Source organism: Vidua macroura, chromosome Z (genome assembly GCF_024509145.1).
Source record: "Vidua macroura isolate BioBank_ID:100142 chromosome Z, ASM2450914v1, whole genome shotgun sequence".
Lineage (NCBI taxonomy): Eukaryota > Metazoa > Chordata > Aves > Passeriformes > Viduidae > Vidua > Vidua macroura.
In genome coordinates this window covers 34,296,081-34,313,745 of record NC_071611.1, presented here as the reverse complement: position 1 = coordinate 34,313,745, position 17,665 = coordinate 34,296,081, and the positions used below count along the sequence as shown (strand labels likewise).

The window sequence follows — 17,665 nt, the reverse complement described above, 5'->3', positions numbered from 1 at the left end:
TATTTCACCTTCAGCAAAGGTTTATTGTCTAGAGAATTACTGCGTACTTTAGCATGAATCACAGTTAACAAAAAGCTTGGCCTTCAAAGAGTAAGAGCATTGCAGAAGTTGTCCCTGATAGGGTAAAGGAATGCACTTGCCCTCAGTGTTTGTTGTCCCTGCAAAATCCAGGGATCGTGTGGCTTTTAATTGGTCTGTTTTCATTCAGTCACCTGCCATCTGTAATTTTAACAAAGATGCATCTATGAGCTGGGGCTGGTGCAGGGCTTAAATCATTAGTTCTTGGAAAAGGTATTTTTAATTTATTTTTAGAAGACAGTACTTGATTGAAAATGAGTAGTATACTTTCATACCCAGAGCTGTAGATATTTCATTTTCTAAGATCTCTTTCCAATCAGTGGTTGTGTTGTGTCTGCAGCAATCTGATCTGAGTGACGTATGTTGTTTTGTTTCAGTGACAGTGAAGAACCACCTGAGACTCTGAGTGACAACAGAGGACATGTTACAATTCCAGTAAAATATGAAGTAGGATTAATATTTGTAAGGTATTGACACTTCCCTGTACTTTACTCGCTTGCACAGTAAATTGCAGGTGTTCAAAGAATATAGTCTGGTTTTGGTTTTGAAATGTGCTCAGGATCTACAGGCAACTGCTTCAAAGCTCATAAAGCAGAACCACAGGCTTCAGTGGAAAGAGACATCATGAAATAATGGAGCAGTTACTGTCCCTAAGTTGGTGAAATTCCATTTTCTCTATTTAAACTTGATCTGCAGTTTGCAAGTACAACAGCATCTTTTGCTTGGTTCCTGTACTTTGCTATATTCGTTCAAAGGCATTTCAGGAATGAAGGAAGCATAAGAAAGCGTAACATAAGAAAGCAGATACTTCCAGCTTCCTGATGGCCATGGATTTGTATTGCTATAATATTGCATGGTGTGGTGTTTAATTTCCATCTTCAAAAATTAGCCTTAATTTTAGGTTCTTGGGTGTTCGTTTTTATAAGTTCAGACTTATACTTTAATGCAGGTCTTGTAGTACATTTTATTTTCAGAAACAGCCAGAATTCAGTTAAATTCCATCCCTGAAAAGCATTCTGTATATTATTGGTAAACAACATTTTGTGGTGTGCAGGTGTAAATAATTAAGCCAAATTTATTTTGCATGTATTTCATGGTTCACACCCAGACTTTGCTTGTCCTATAGGGAATAAGGCTGAATTTAGAATATGCTGGCTTTGTTCTGGTTTTGCTTGAATCTGTCTTTTACAGGATCCTACCTGTTTCACATGTCAATGCCCAGGATAAGGGAATGCACACCTAGAGTAAGGACAGCAAAATGAGACCTTCATGTATTAATTTTGGGAATAGTGTTTATTTTCTTTTTTAGTAGTTATATCTGAACAAACCATTAAGCAAAGTTTAAAATTCTCAGCATCCAAGATCCCAACACATTCTAAATGTACATGGAAAGAGTGGGGCCTATTCAGGGAGCAGAGCAGTTGAACTTCAGTGGATGCAGCAATAGATTTTAATTGCAAGACCAGTCCTGAAATTCATGAAATAATAAAAATACCTATATTATTAACTCCTAGGAGTTTGTGTGCTTACTTTTTTGTGTGTTTTTTTAACCCACAGTGTTTTCAAAGAGCACCATGTTATAATTGCAGCAAATGAAACTGTCCCTACTATGATCAACACAACAGAGCAAATCGGGGATGAAGTTACTCTACATTATAGGGTAAGAAGTAATTAAAAATCGTTTTTTTTATAGGTACTGTCTTTTTTTTTTTTTTTTTCTGTTTGGTTTGAATTACTTAAATAGCAGGTATACAATACGTTAAACCCTCTACATGCATATTTTGCGCTTAAAAGCTTTTTTTTCCTTCCTTCCTCTGGAATACAGTGAGTTAGAAGGTCTCAGATGGTCTGTCTCCTGCAGAGTAGTTCTGGTGGGTTTTAGACCTATCTTCAACTGGGAAAAGCGAGCATGTCCGGGTAAATGAGAACTTGGACTACCCATGCTTCAGGTTAGAGCAGCCATTTACAAAATCCTGCCAGGTTTATAGTAGGTAAATGCCATGCTTCAAGAATGTGGTCATCCTGGTTGAATGGATACTGCAAAGTAAAATCACATGGGAAATATATTTAATGGACTTTGCTCTTTTGAGATCCCTGCTGGACTACTACATCCAGCTCTAGAACTCCCAAAATAAGGACATGGACTTTCTGAAGTGGGTCCAGAGAAGGGCCTTAAAGATGATTACAGGGCTGGAACACCACTCCTGTGAGTGTGTCCTGTGAGGACAGTCTGGAACAGTCAGGGCTATTCAACTTGTAGAAGAGAAGGCTCTGTAGAGACCTCACTGGGGCCTTCCAGTACCTAATGGGAGGCTTCAAGAGAGCAGGAGAAGCAGGAGAAGGAGTTTTGACAAGGGCATGTAATTACAGGGCAAGGGTGAATGGCTTTTAACTGAAAGGGAGGTAGGTTTAGATTGGATATTAGATGGTGAGGCACTGGAGAAGTTGTGGATGCCCCATCCCTAGAAGTGCTCAAGGCCAGATTTGAGCAACATCTTCAAGTGGAAGGAAGGTGTCCCTCCCCATGGCAGGGGCTTGGAATTTTAGATCATCTTTAAGGTCTCTTCCAACCTAAACCAGTCCACAATGCTATGATTCTGTGACAAAAAGCCCAACCTAAAGTTGCAGCAAAACTGAATTTTATTATCTTGAAAGCATCCTATTTCCCAGTGTCAAATCCAAAACTGATCAAGGGTCCCATACAAACGCATAAAAGTCTCTAAATAAACTTTCATCTGTAAAAAATGGGATATGCTAAAATTCCCGCTCTTACTGGATAGCAATGACAAAGTGTTTTTTTCCTATTCTTTTAGGCCACTACAGTGTTTTTCTCAGCTACCTTCTCTTTTTGTCTACTATGGATGTCTAAGGCATTATTCGTCTAATTTGCCAGTCTATGTTTTCTGAGTCAAAACTTGCTGGATTGCAGAGCATACCATTTATGACCTTGTAAAATAAAACTCATCTTTTCAAGCAGCTAATCACAAATAAGTAGCCAGGAGGAAAAAATTTAAAAGGTTCTTGAGCATTTATTAAGTTTGTCCACTTCAGAGATATCACCAATTCCCCTGCCAGCAATTCCACCTGGGTGGTTACCCAGTCCTTAACCACAGCAGGTCTTTCCAGAAAGAGCTGCTGCTTACAGATATGTCCTGTTGTCTTCTCAGAGAAATCAGGAGAGAGGAACAGGTGAGCACAAGAGCAATTACCTAAGCACACCTGAGGAGGAACCAGCAGGAGCCACCACTGATACAGTGGCTACTCTCCACTATAAAACACGTTTTGCATAACTAACTGTGGAAATGTAAAAATGAACAGAAGAAAATAAAAACACAGGAAAGGAAAAAACTCACAATCAAATTCCAACAAAATGAGGAAAGTACTAGTCAAAACATTTCTCTTTTTTTATAGATTGAAAAAGGTGAACACTTTCCAATGCCAAACCTCACACTGCAGATCTTATTTCCCAATGTAACAGCTGCCAAAAACACTCTTCTCTACCTTACTGCATTGTCACATTCCCAGGTAAGATAGGAATTTCTATATTTATGATCAACTTAAATTTTAAATTTATGTTTAAGGAACTGCAAATTGCAAAAATTTGGGATTATGCATTGGTTTTATTCTAAATAACAAGATACTGTTGTTTTAAAAATATGTACAGAGGTACATAAGAAGACAGAGGGACAAATTTTCATAAAAGGAAACAAGCAGATTTAAAATGGTGTTGAACAATAACTGCACTATAACAAGGCTACTTTGTTATATTGCAAGTGCTGAGATGTCCAGACTCAGATATGAACCTCAGATATTCTCTTCATTGTCTGAATTATTGCAAATGCTTGAATCCTGCCGTGTACATCTAGAGCCCAACCTCCTGTTACCTCTCTTCTTTCGGGTACTGAAATTAACTTTCATGCATGTCTGCTCTCCAGCACTAGCAGTCCTCTGGCTTCTTCCTTCTCTGGGGCACTGAGACATCTTGAAGGGGATGGTAGGTTGTATGTTTCAAATGCACTTCACTGCAGCCCTCATTTGAGTTTTTCCATTTCACTCTCCCAGTGCAACTGGCAGAGATCACAATTCCAACAAATTCCACTATCCTAGAGCTGTAGATATTACAGCTAGAGCTATATCAATAACTACATGGCTGAAAAACCCATGTTTCACAAAGTAGTGACCTAAAGCTCCTTTTCTTTTCTTTCCCTCAGAGACATATATACATGCACCTCCCTGCTAATAATTTCACTTAGTTTTAGAGTGTTGCCCAACTGAAAAATAAACCAAAATATATGAGTGAGGTTTACTTTAAAGCGAAACAAATATCAAATGAGAAAAAAAACCCATATTTAGAATACAAAAAAAGTTCAGTCTGTTCTTGATTTCCTTTCCCCATTATTGTTATTCCTAGTCAGTCACCCCATTTGACACGTTTGCACATAAACTCAGTAAATCTTGTTTTTTCTAAGACAAATTTCATGTCCTGCTAGCTACACCTAGTGATAGTAGTGTGACAAAGTGCATTACAGAGGATTTCTAATAATTTTTGTGCTAGCAGTGTGAAAGTCAACAACCTGACTGAAAAAAATCAATTCCCCCATACTGAAGACACCAAAGGATTTCCTAGCTACCTGTGGAGCAGTCACAGAGGATCCATCAGTGTTCCAGCATCCACTCCCCCTCCCTGGATATTGCCAGTGAGGATTCTGCATCCTGCACTTAACCTGCCTGTCTGCTTGCTAGGGTAGAACCTCTGTGGTTTCCATTCAAAAGCTGTTTAGCTCATTTAATAGCCAACTCTTGCTGGTTCACATAATGGTCATCTTGCAGGAAGCTCTTGTTTGCTTGTACAGATGTTTAAGTAGCTGCATAGAGTTTAGGTTAAATTATCTCATTAATATTACATGTGCTGTTTGAATTATAATACTTCAATACATAGACATCTGAATTTCCTATTCTGCACTCTTGCAATATGCTATTTTATTTTAGTGCCAAGTAAACATTATAACTGTTATTAAATATTAAATATTATCAATGTTGACTTGTTTCCAGATAATTTTTTTATAGATTGCATATCCAGCCAATAAGAATATTATTTGTATTTCTGCTTCAGAATGCTATCTGCCAAAGTAGTTACCCTGTAGATCCCTTAAAGATTGGCACTGGGAAACCATTTGTACTGTCAAAAATAAAAGAACCTACAAAGGATACAATTATGGTAAGCCTATTCATAGTATATATATTCACCCCAGACATTAATCCAGATCTTGGAGCCAAGTACTTCTGAAAAAGATGTGTAAAAGCTGCTCTGAAACTCAGTCATTTGGAAACTCACTTTATTTTAATAACTTAGAAAACCTTTTCTATGTCGACTAGAGCTTGGTTTTTATTTGGCTGAAAAACTCGATGTGGAACTGAATTTAGATAGTTTGGGGGTTAATTAAAAAATATGTAAATAGGAGTAGCAGATTTGACAGCTGAATAATCATTACTATTTTTCCATTGTAATTAATAAATAATAATATTTTAAATGCTTCTTATGTCCCTTTCAGCTTCTTTAGACATCCAGTAGACGTGGCAGGTTTTCCATGCAACTGTAATTGATGATCCCATTTGGAAAGGACTAGCCCTTCACATTTAGATGAAAGAGTTACAAAGGGATTTTGATGCTGTAGTTATATTAGCATGTCAGGAGGAAGGTGTCCTCAGCACAGAGGTGCAAGTGGAGTTTCTGGTGCAAATGAAACCATGTCATGGGAAAAGTATCTTGCCATGCTTATCGTTGTCCTTCACAGAGGTGAAAAAGGTCTAGGTTAAGTGACTGTTTCGAACTTTTTACAGCATAATCCTGCTATACTCCCAGCTAGCAAATGATACTAGGAAGTAAAGCTGTTTGAATTTTCACATACGCATATTTCCCTGCTTGAGAGATTCAGGTGTCCCAAGATTTGCAAAACACTTCAGAAGAGCCATAGCTGTGTTGGTAGAAAAACACTTCTTTTACAAGCTGTGCCTCCCTTAGGGGTTCTGTGATGACTTCTGCTCCATAGCTGCAGTAACAGAGACTCCTCAGGGCTTGCCAGCCTGCAAAAACTGAGTCTATTCTAGCAGAGCACAAATATCTCAACCTGTTTTATATACTGCAGTGTCATTTTTACATAAAAAGCTACAGTAATTAATACTGTAGTTTATTATTGGTGTCATAGCAAGTGATCTGTATATATAGTAGTTTACGTGTTTTTATTTTAATGTTGAGAAAAGTCTCTTCCTATTACCTCATGCTGGTCCCTTTTAAACAGGACTGTGATACATACAGTTGTGCCTCTATTAACTGTGTCCTCGTCCCATCTGACATATATCAAGCGAATGTTTCATTGAGAGTCTGGAAACCTACCATCATAAAAGTGAGTAAATCCTGTTTGTATTCAGAATGCTTTTGGGTTTGAGAAACTTAAGCCAGTGTTTCCAATGTCTATTAAAATTGTGTCTTTCATTTTCTTAAGTGTCCCCTCTCGTATCTGAAGTAGTTTCTTCTGCTATTTTAAAATTTCTTTAAAAGTATGTCACATGCACTTTCTTATCCTTAAAGTAAGTACTTAAAATTTAGCAGGAGTTTTAAACCATGGAAAGAAGACATCCCTTACTTATTCTGTATTGATGGTCCTTTTTTAATAGCTATTTATGCATCCACAAAGTCTAATACAGCAGATATAAGAAGGAGCACATATTTTTTAAGTGTTAATCTGTGAAGATTTCTCAACTCTAGAAAGAATTTTTTGATTAAAAAAGAAAAACAAACAGAAGAGAGACATTAGTATTCCAGGATTAATTAATATTTTTTTGAAATCTCAGCTATCTACCCTTTCAAAGCAGTATTGCTGTCTTGCAGGCAATAATGTGTGTGCTGGAGGTGATATACATGAGCAGTTTCACTGACTTTCATGTTTTTCAACATCCCCCAAAGCATTAAGTTTTTCCTTCACCCTTCTCATTGCTACAAAGCTTTCTACTAAAAATACCTAAGTGTAAACCATAGTAACTACTCTCTTCTTTTAGGCCAGCATTCACAGCTTAACTCTTGTTGTGAAAGCATTACTTAGGAGTGAGAACTCGTCACTGATTTTGAGAAATGACCATCAAAAACTGGAGGTAAGAATGTGATAATTGATGTATTTGTTCTTCATAGAATTTGTTACGCTGTGGACTCTTTCTTTTTCATCCATTACTAATGAACTGATTGTTACCTTTAGTAATGCATTATCCCACTATAAACAGAAGTGATTTTGTATTACAGTAGAAATGTCAGAATTAGTCAGAAAATAACACCAAAAGCCCAGTACCCACCGATGTAGTTAGGTAAGGGTAAGTACTATATGAATTTTTCCAGCTTGCTGTAATATAAATACTTCCTGCAGCTATGTAAATTAAAAATATAATTTAAATTATTTTAAGGAATCAATAGTATTTGAAAATTGTTCTGTATCAATTCAAATTGATCATACTTTGTATTTTCTTTACTATTTCCTTATTTATTCTTTCCTTCTGCTTTGTTACTCAGGATATATATTTGAAACAAGATCTTTTATTTTTCAGAAGTTCATTATTATTTTCTTATATAAGGAAATATATAACATGATAGTGGTGGCATCAGACCACCACTAGAAAGTGGTGAACACCACCAAAGAGAAATGTCTTAAATTTTGTTAGAAGTATTATTCATCCTTTTACTACTCTCAATTCCAAGCATTTATAGTGTTTAAACATTGGTCTTTTGTGATAACTTGTACATGGAGGAGCTTATTTACTACAATGTCCATTTTTTTAAGCAGAAGTCTTATTATGAGTTCTTATTGTTAATGCTCCAAAATTTGGAAAAGTAATATTCAATGTGAACTACATCTTGCACAAAATATTTTTGAAAATGCAAAACTCAGTGGACCATTGTTAGCTGGTTTTGTATCTAGAAATTTCTTTTAAGTGATAGATTAACATTCAGTCCAGGAGTAAAAACACAGCTGAGAGGCTTGAAGAGACAAGGAATTTCAGATTTACCTTTTTTAGGGACATAATTTCATGCTTAGTGTTCAGTTCTTCAGTGCTCTTTTTAACTATAAAGTTGGTCTCTAATAAATTCTTTAGTTAATCCAAACCCCTACATAGTCACATTTATTAAAAAGTGAGTATTACTTGTTTCTGTTGGGTTTACACCAGATATACCATGTTTAAAATCAAGTTGGTGTCTACACAGGCTTTTACACTTAATGCTTAGCTCCATCTTTCAGGAAGGCTGGCACTGAGTGAGGAAGAGTGTACTGAAGAAACTCCTTAGCTTATTCCTTCCGCTGCTCATGATTTTGGTCCTGTGTCCTTTAAATCAATGTTTACTGACTTGTAGCAGGGCCATTCTCATAAATGAATGCACTTACAAAAGTGCAAAGTATTGTGTAAATAATCTCCAGCCTTTCATGCTGGAGATTATTTTCTTAATTCCCTCCTACTAATTCCTGTAGGTAAAATAAAGTGGTACCCTAGGAAATCACTGCATACTGATTAATCACTGCTGCTATTTTGATGTTTTGGAAGGACATATTATTTATTGCTTATGTTCTGAACACTTTGCAGACCATGATCAAGATTTCCAAAGAACACCCACCGGGTACAGTCCCCTTGTGGGTTATCCTCCTGAGTATCTTTGCTGGACTCTTGATTCTCGCACTGCTTATATTTGCTCTGTGGAAGGTAAGCTGCATGACCTTGTTTTCGGGAGCCTAAACAAATATGCTCAAATTCTCCATCATTTCTTTCTCATAACTAGAACCTCACAGACAATAATTTTATCTAATAAGTACTGTGAAATATTGAAGAAATTACAAAATAACTAATTATGCTGCATTTTTCTGATGTGGAGCGAGTGGTACTACCTGATCGAAACCTATATTGCCATTATGTTAGGGAAAGAAAAATAAGAAGATATTTTAGTGAATGTATTAATTAATTTTTCTATCAGCTTTGGCTGTGACCTTTGTTAACTAGGTTTTTTCTGTTGTGCAAGAAATGCTAAGCCCTGTAGTGTAAGTCTTGCCACAAGTGGGCACTCTTCTCCAGTCTAAATATTTTGTTCATAATTAAGTTAGAAGGTTACAGCTTATAAATTTCAACATGCATAATCTCTTGAAAATCTTTACATTATAAAATAAAATATTATTTATTCAACTGAGTAACAATTACTATTAAGCACTTTAACACTTCCAATATGTGAGCAAAACAATGATTCAGCAATCACTCTACTATATATTAACTGTACTTAGTTTCTCCATTCCTGGAAAAACAGTGTAATGATAAAATACTCATTAACTTTGTACAGAAGTGCAAGTATTGAAATAGTAAGAACCAGCACATGAATGTAACCAGTATGATTTATGTGCTTTGACCAGTTGTTAGTGACGTTTTTTCTTTTCTGCAGGCTGGATTTTTCAAAAGGCCATTAAAGAAGAAAATGGAGAAATGAAAAAAAAAAAAAAAAACCAAAAAACAAACACAAAAAAAAATCACCAAACAAACAAAAAACCCAGACATTTTTGCTCAGGTCTGCCTCCAAAATGTTACTGTAAAATTATGAACTTATATGCAGTGGTTACAATGCTTTCCAAATGCTGCTGCATGAAAAAAACCCAAGAAATAGAAAACAAGAAAAAAATCAAGCACACATGCAAAGAAATGATGCAAAAGAAAAATTAACAACCTTGCAGCATTTTGTGATCCTCAAGAATATACCTGTAAGCGTTGCTCATTTTTGGAGAGTAACGGAGTTCAAAGATTCTAACATTTTTGAATACAGAAAGTTTGTAATCATATTTTTATATACCTATGTATGTGGAATCATTTTTCATTCCAAATTACACAACAGGTCAGCTTGTATGTAGCAATCCCAGTCGTTTTTATCACCTTATGATTTTCAAAAGGAAAATGCACAATTTTCAAAATTCCCTTCTTATGTCAGTTCTGTGGAAGCAGATTCTCAATTCACAAGGCAGAACATGTAAACTTTGAGAATGCACCAAATGCTGTGTGATAGCTGATGCAATGACAACTCAGAAGACAGAAGTACCTCCAGAACAATGGGTGAAAAGTACTGAAATACCGTGGATTTCTCTTTCTGCTCATTTTAGCATGTCCAGCTGAATTAAGGATACTCCAAGAAAGAGATTTTTATGGTCAAGAACCATAAAGGATTGATGCATTAAATCGCATAACTGAACTTGAAATATATTTTTGGCAGGCCTAAAAATGTGCAAATTATTCAAGTCCATCTGATTGCACACTGTATTCAAATAAGCAGGGGCATAATTCTATCTGCAAATTGAAATGTCCATATTTATGCAGAAAATGTTTGGAGGCACCCTGAAAGTTTGACTCTTGCTGTATATCTTGGAGTAGCCAGCAGGGTGCTTCATAAACTGTCACTGTAAATTTCTTGTGTAGCTATTTAATCCAATGAATTTAAAGTGTACAAAATGGAAATTATCAAAAGAGCACAGATAGGAAATTCAGCACTGGCAAGCTTCTTCTAGTATTATAAGTCACAGCTCATCTTTATTACTTAGGAATTTAAGAAGTGATGAAGAATTTGCATACTAAATAAGCACTTAAGAAATTATGTTTATTTTGTATCAAAGATTTAAAGTTTATATGAGAATACACTGAAATGTAGATAGCAAAAGGTTTCTTTAAGAAATTTTTTTCTTTCTATTTAGATCATTCAGTTTCTTCCTTTCTGTCATGCACTTGTCTTCCTCCCATGAGGATCTCTCCCTGAGGCTCATTGCTGTGCCATGACCTTGAGAGCTTCCTGTGTTTCTTGGAGACACATGAAATTAACAGGAGAAAAAGGATGCATGCTGGCAAAGTGTAATGCTGCCTCAGCATGACTCAGTATTGATTGCCAGTAGATCAGAAAATTCTGAGGAGGTGTTCTAAGTTCTGTAAGACATATTTGTTGGCAGAAAAGCTTTGCCATGCTAAGGAAGCCAGGAAAATTTGTTCCTCCTCTTGGGACAAATATCATTGAAGAAAAAAAAAAAGAAAAAAAAAAAAGGCAGTTTTCCAAAATGTTTTTGCTTATCACTGTCTTTATAGTAATAGCTTCAAAAAGAGTAGTAAATTTTATAAACACTTATTTTTCAAGAAGAGAATATAGATTAGGTTGAACATGCTGGCAAGTAAAACTCAAAGTGTGCCAGAAGGTGTTTCATTGCTTGAAAGGTGCTGTCACTCTTCAGTACCTTTTATTTAGTTTCTAAGTTAGAGAAAGTAACTATTGGGAAAGGCTGACTTATGTGAATGCAACAAGTAGAATTGAGTTAGAAAGTGTTGGCAATTTCTCCTTATATCTGTGGGAAAGGTGGTTATTTCATAGCAGCAGTCTGCTGAAGGTAGCAGTATGACTCAGAGGAGAGGGCAGAGCCCTCCGTGGGAACACTGTGGGTGGCTGTGCTTTGCAGAGCCTGGGAGATCTGCTGAGGCAGTGGGACGTGGTTGCTGTGCTCATCTGGACAGCTGGAAGGGCCCCCTGCCTGAAGGGGGTCTGAGCACAAAACACATGAATGGAAGGAATAAAGTGACATAGAGGAACTGTGGATAGAAACCCTGCTTCATTCATTGTGAAAGAAATGAAAAATCTGTTTGTTGAACTGTGAAGATAAATTAATACAGCAGTGATTTCAGTTCCAAGTAAGACACAGGTTTTACTTTAGGAAAATGTGTTATTTTGCCCATTTGTTTGAAGGAATTAAATCGCCCTTGGCACCATAGCATTCAAACACATCGGAATTGTAATTTTTTTTTCTCACAGTATCTCTGAAAAGACATAGAAGTGTTGTTAACCTCTTATGAGTTTGTAAAGGAACAGAATTTTGAAGGAATTGTGACTCACCTGTGCACACGTAGGCAGTCTATGGTAGAAGAGGAAATAGTTGTATTTGTTATTATTCATTCAGTTTGTTAACAATGAGGTCATTTTTCCCAGCTTCATAAAATTACTCACAAGTTGTGTAAGACACACGTAATTCTTATGCAGCATACTTTTAAGTTTTTCACTATTTAGCTATGATAAGCTGTTAACCAGAGGTTTTCATTTTTCCCTGTGATATTTCATATCTTATTTTAAAGCATCAGCCTAACTAAAAATATATAAGTCAAAAGAACAGTCTATTTCCCTAGATGGAGACTATGCAAAACTAAATCAATAGTATTTATCAATGTAGAGTATGTTTAAGATCAGTGTTTCGTGTTAGACTTTCTTTGCACTGTAAAAACAGTAATAAGTTTTGTATAACCACACTGCTTTTCTCTTTCATTATGCTTTCTCTCTTTTCACATTTGTCCTATTATCATGTTTTCGATTATAATATCTATTTAAAAGATAAGTATACATACATACATACAAGTATGTCAAGGGGATAGCACTATAGCACATTATTCCTACACAATTCTTAGCGATTAGTAAACTTGTTATTTTTATCCATACTAGCCTTTCCACACAGCACTGGAAGAGCAGTATTTTACTGCTTTTCATGATATACAACAGATAAAGCTACTGAAAGCATATTGCAAACATCAGGAACATCTCACTTAAATTTGGCAGGCACTAAAGAATCTAATTTTACAGCATGTAACCAGTTTTATTCCTAAAAATAGACTCATTAGTGTTATAATGTGATTCTAATAACTATGAAGATAAATATTTTTTTATTTGGCAAAACAAATAAAGTAAATTTGTGTAAAAATTAATAATAAATTGGGGGTGTAACCAGAGATTATGTAACTAAAGGATTCTGGCCCACCCAGCTCAGTTCCTAACTTCAGCTCTGAAGTAGGTAACTTAGTGGGAATGGACAAGCTACTTTTCTATAGGGTTGAACATATAGGATAGGGATTCTCTGTATACTCCAGCCTCAATATCAGGTTGTTTTAGAGATTTCTGATCCCATACATTATTTTAGAAGTCTTAGGAAACAGTATCTCCATTAGAGCAATCTTGAGCAGCTGCTTGTACTCTGTGGGCAGTTCCTTTGCCTGTCTGGTTTCACTCTTAAGTCATTACTATGAGCCTACAGACACAACTACAGACACAACCCACACACCCTGACCCCTTACCTGAGCCCTTTAGTACATATCCTGTGCTGAATCATTTTGAGCATAATGTTCCTCATCTTCAGAGCTTGAGTCAGGGGAATCTACCCTAAATTGAAGCCAAGGGTTTTCATCTCACCTGGCACCAAGAGGCTGGAGTTAGGGTCATATTCATCTAATGAATTCTACATAACCCATTTGGTTAATTTCTTTAATTGCCTATTGTGTAGATGATGACCCTTGCAAAAATAAAAGCAGATAAGATAATCAGACTGTACTGCTCTTAACTATACCACTTAACAGGAACAAATGGGGATTTACATACTTTTTAAGAAAACCACAACATTCTGCACAGTATTTTCTTTTTCCTGTAAAAGTATTCCATGTGCTTTATTGATTAAAAAAGAAATTAAGTCTAACAAGTCTCTGTGTAGTTTGTTTGCTTGTTATTTATATGAGAATAATATTAAGTCATCTCAGTACCTAAAAACAGATTCATCTACCTGTCAATAGAAGGGCATTGTAGAAACAAGCATTCTTGCACAGCATCACATCCAGGAAAGCTTGATGTGGTCAAGCTGTTAGAAATATGTTGTCAATAGATTCATGGACTTTGTGCTTATATCCATATTTGAAAGCTTTTTAGGAGATCATATGACTTCCTGGCACAGAGTTGTTTCCATGACACTAAATAAAAGTTGAAAGACACATTCATTCATTCATTCATCTAACCATTCTTCCTGTCCAGCAATTCCTCTGTACAACTTATTCCTGTAACCCAAATAGTTTATGGTCTTGCATAATTATAAATGATTCTCATTAACGTCCTTAGACCTAGTAAATGTTTGTATCAAAACTTCCTAGAAGACAAAGATTATATCTTTTGTATCACCGTTAACTTTTAGAAAACATTACAAAATATGTAATAACTGTTCTCTCATCAGAGACTATTTTGATGCTGAATGATTAGTTCTCTAACAGCAACATCCTGTCTAGTCATGGGGGTGTACTTACCAAATTAATTAGTCTATATGCATCTGATCATTAAGACTTTCCTGAACATTTCTCATAGACATTTACCATGGGTGCATTTCAATGAAAATCAAGGAAAAAAATCCATTTCTAGTTTTGTTTGATTGGTTTAAATTACTTTTCAGTGGAATTAATGAATAACCAGAGTCACTTTCTCACAGCAAGAACTGTGATGTGATGTGTGATTTTTACAGAACTGGATTATAATTCATTGTGTTTATCAGAAATAGGCCTTAGCACTTCACAGTTCAAAGATAATATCATTTCATGCAGTGGGTGTAGTTTGAGCCCTGTAACAATAAAGAGTCATAAAGTGCTGATGAAGTTTTTGTAACAACTGGCTGATACCACAGTTTAGACAGCACAAATGATTCTGCTTTAAAAAGTGGCTGATAAAATGATCTATCATTAGTGAAATCACATTTTAGTTAAAAAGACTGAGGGCTGACACCTCAGAGAGATATTGGATTTTGTTCATTCAATTAAAAAAAAAAAAAAAGAGCGAAAGACCTCAGAAAGGCAGATTTTGATTCTGACTCTAGCACAGTGGGGGACAGAGCTACTTTACTGCTTTTCCCTGCTCATGCTCTTACCCTTCTGCCCTTCTTTTCTCAGTTCCTGAGGGTTCTCAGAAAGGACAGACATTCCTCAAGGGCTCACTGAATGTTGCATCTCCTGGGGACTTTCAAAGAAATGGGATAGGGAGCAGAAGTATTCAAAGTAGATTGAACTTACAGATATAGTGAGCCAGTTGTCTTGGCACACTTTGTCCATCCCCTTCACCCACTCTCACTTTCAGTGGTGGTGAAATCACTCTTCTTGGTTATGGTTCAGCTTGATCTGATATTGGAAGTTAATATTTATTGCAAAGCTTCACATATCTGGTTCAGTATTACCTATGGTCCTTAAGATTTATACATGTTCAGGGTATTATTATTCTTCCTGGGGTAAATTATTTTCTATTATTTTGGAGAACACACAGAGAAATCTTTCTCAGTTTTCTTTTCTCATGGTCCAAACTAATAGCCATTAATAACTCACTTTCTTGGATGCCAGCTCATAAAACCTCAGTGACAAAAGCCTATTACTCTGGTCTCAGGCATTTTACACTGTGCCAGAATAGATGCTGTTGCATCCCAAAACCTTTAGGGTTCAGCTAAAATTTCCAATGACCCTGTTAGACTGGAAAAAAAAATGAGTTCTGGTGATGAAGGTTTTGAAATTCTCAGGAATCTCACAAACTACTGAATTGCTTTTTGCTTATTGAAAAAAAAAAAAAAAAAAAAAAAAGCTTATTGCTTATTTGCTGTTTATTTGGAGAAACTACCAAAATTAACTCAGTTCCTGGCTCCTATATGTCATGAATTCCCAGTATTTGGAAAATTACCTATACCACCCAGCCAACAAATATTAAAATATTAGAGAGTAATATATGCTTCATAATGTGATGAAACAACATAGTTCATAGAATTATTAAGTTTGGAAAAGACCGCTACAATCATCAAGTTCACCTTTTGACAACACCAAAGCAAACCACAGCACAAAGTGCCATGTCCAGTCATTTCTTGAACACCTCCAGGGATAGTGATTCTACCATCTCCCTCAGTAGCCCATTCCAATGCTTAACCATCCATTCTGTGAAAAATTCTCCCTGATTTCCAATCTAAAGCTCCCTTGGAGAAGCTTGGACTTATGTCCTCTCATCCTGTCACTGGTTTCTGGGAGAAGAAGCCAACCCCCACCTGGCCACAGCCTCCTTTCAGGCAGTTGTAAAGAGTGGTAAGGTCACCCCCGAGCCTCCTTTTCTCCAGGATAAACACCCCCAACTCCCTCAGCTGCTCCTCACAGGACTTGTGCTTCAGACCCTTCCCCACCTCCACTGCCCTTCTCTGGACTCACTCCAGCTCCTCAGTGTCTTTCTTGCAGTGAGGGGCCCAGAACTGGACACAGCACTGGAGGTGTGGCCTCACCAGTGCCCAGCACAGGGGGACAATCCCTGCCCTGCTCCTGCTGGCCACACCATTGCTGATCCAGGCCAGGCTGCCATTGGCCTTCTTGGCCACCTGGGCACACCCTGCCTCATGTTCAGCTGCTGTCACCAGCACCCCCAGCTGGTCCTTTCCAGCCACTCTGTCCCAGCCTGTGGCACTGCCTGGGGCTGTTGCGACCCAAGGGCAGGACCTGGCACCACTGGCCTCAGCCCATCGATGCAGCCTGTCCAGATCCCTCTGCAGAGCCTTCCTGCCCTCCAGCAGATCAACGCTCCCACCCAAACTCTGACACACTGCTGACTGCAAACAGACTGAGTGCACCCAACCACTTGTCAAGGTCATTGATGGAGATATCAAGCAGAACTGGAGCCAGTACTGAGACCTGGGGAAACAGAACTAGTGACTAAATAAAATCTACAGAAGGTGCAATATGCACACCTTTGTACATGGCCTAATGGCATAGCTTCAGTCACATGTCACCAACCCTCAGAGGGGGCATGTGCTCTCTTATCACATGGCCCCTCTTCCATGACCATCCCACCAGCCCCTCATGCACAGAACTTTCAGATTTTATTCCAGTTTTTGAGGGCTGGCCTGTTGGTCCCCCCCCCCAGCACAAATTTTCTTAGAAAGTGGGTAAGATTTTTGCAACCTGGTAAGGAATTATTATAAAAACCTTAATAACAAAAGGAAGATGAAGGAAAAACTGCATTCTTTATTGAACTCTATGGAGGAAATACAATTCCAAAGATGAAGAAAACACTGATATCTTTAATGCCTTCTTTGCCTCAGTCTTCAACTGTAAGACCAGTGACCATCAGGGCAACCGGCCCCTGAGCTTGACAGGGATGGGGAACAGACCCCTGCAATCCAGAAGGAAGTAGTCAGTGACCTGCTGTACCACTCAGACACCCACAAGCCAATGAGACCAGATGGGATTCACCCAAAGGTACTGAGGGAACTGGCAGAAGAGTATGCTAAGAATTTCATCATTTATTGTTAGTCTTGGCTAACTGGGGAGGTCCACAGATGACTGGAGGTTGGTCATTGTGATTCCCATGCACAGGAAGGGCTGGAAGGAAGATACATGAAACTACAGGTTTGTCAGCCTGACTTTGGTCCCAGGGAAGGTTATGGAACTGATCATCTTGAATGTGATCACATGGCACTTACAGGACAGCCTGTAGGGACCAGAGGGATAACACCCAGCCACCACAGGTTTAGGAAAGGCAGACCCTGTCTGATCTTCTTTGATGACCTGGTGACACACCTGACGGATGAGGGAAAGGCTGTTGATGTTGTCTAGCTGGAGTTCAGAAGAGCTTTTGACACAGTCTCCCACAGCACACTCCTGGAAAAGCTGGCAGGCCAGGGCTTGGACAGGAGCACTCTTTGCTGGGTTAAGAAGTGGTTGGATGGCTGGGCCCAGAGAG

General features: G+C 37.5%; 1 protein-coding gene across 1 annotated transcript in view; it reads left to right on the top strand.

The window, feature by feature from the left end:
• ITGA1 (integrin subunit alpha 1) overlaps positions 1 to 13,631 on the top strand; it is a 66,466-nt gene extending 52,835 nt beyond the window's left edge. The window contains exons 24-31 of the mRNA XM_054003745.1: positions 456 to 545; positions 1,636 to 1,738; positions 3,490 to 3,603; positions 5,192 to 5,296; positions 6,378 to 6,482; positions 7,135 to 7,227; positions 8,701 to 8,817; positions 9,542 to 13,631. Coding sequence (XP_053859720.1) covers positions 456 to 545; positions 1,636 to 1,738; positions 3,490 to 3,603; positions 5,192 to 5,296; positions 6,378 to 6,482; positions 7,135 to 7,227; positions 8,701 to 8,817; positions 9,542 to 9,586 — 772 coding nt within the window. The 3' untranslated portion in view covers positions 9,587 to 13,631. The remainder of the gene's footprint in view (positions 1 to 455; positions 546 to 1,635; positions 1,739 to 3,489; positions 3,604 to 5,191; positions 5,297 to 6,377; positions 6,483 to 7,134; positions 7,228 to 8,700; positions 8,818 to 9,541) is intronic.
• The last annotated feature ends 4,034 nt before the right edge of the window (positions 13,632 to 17,665 follow it).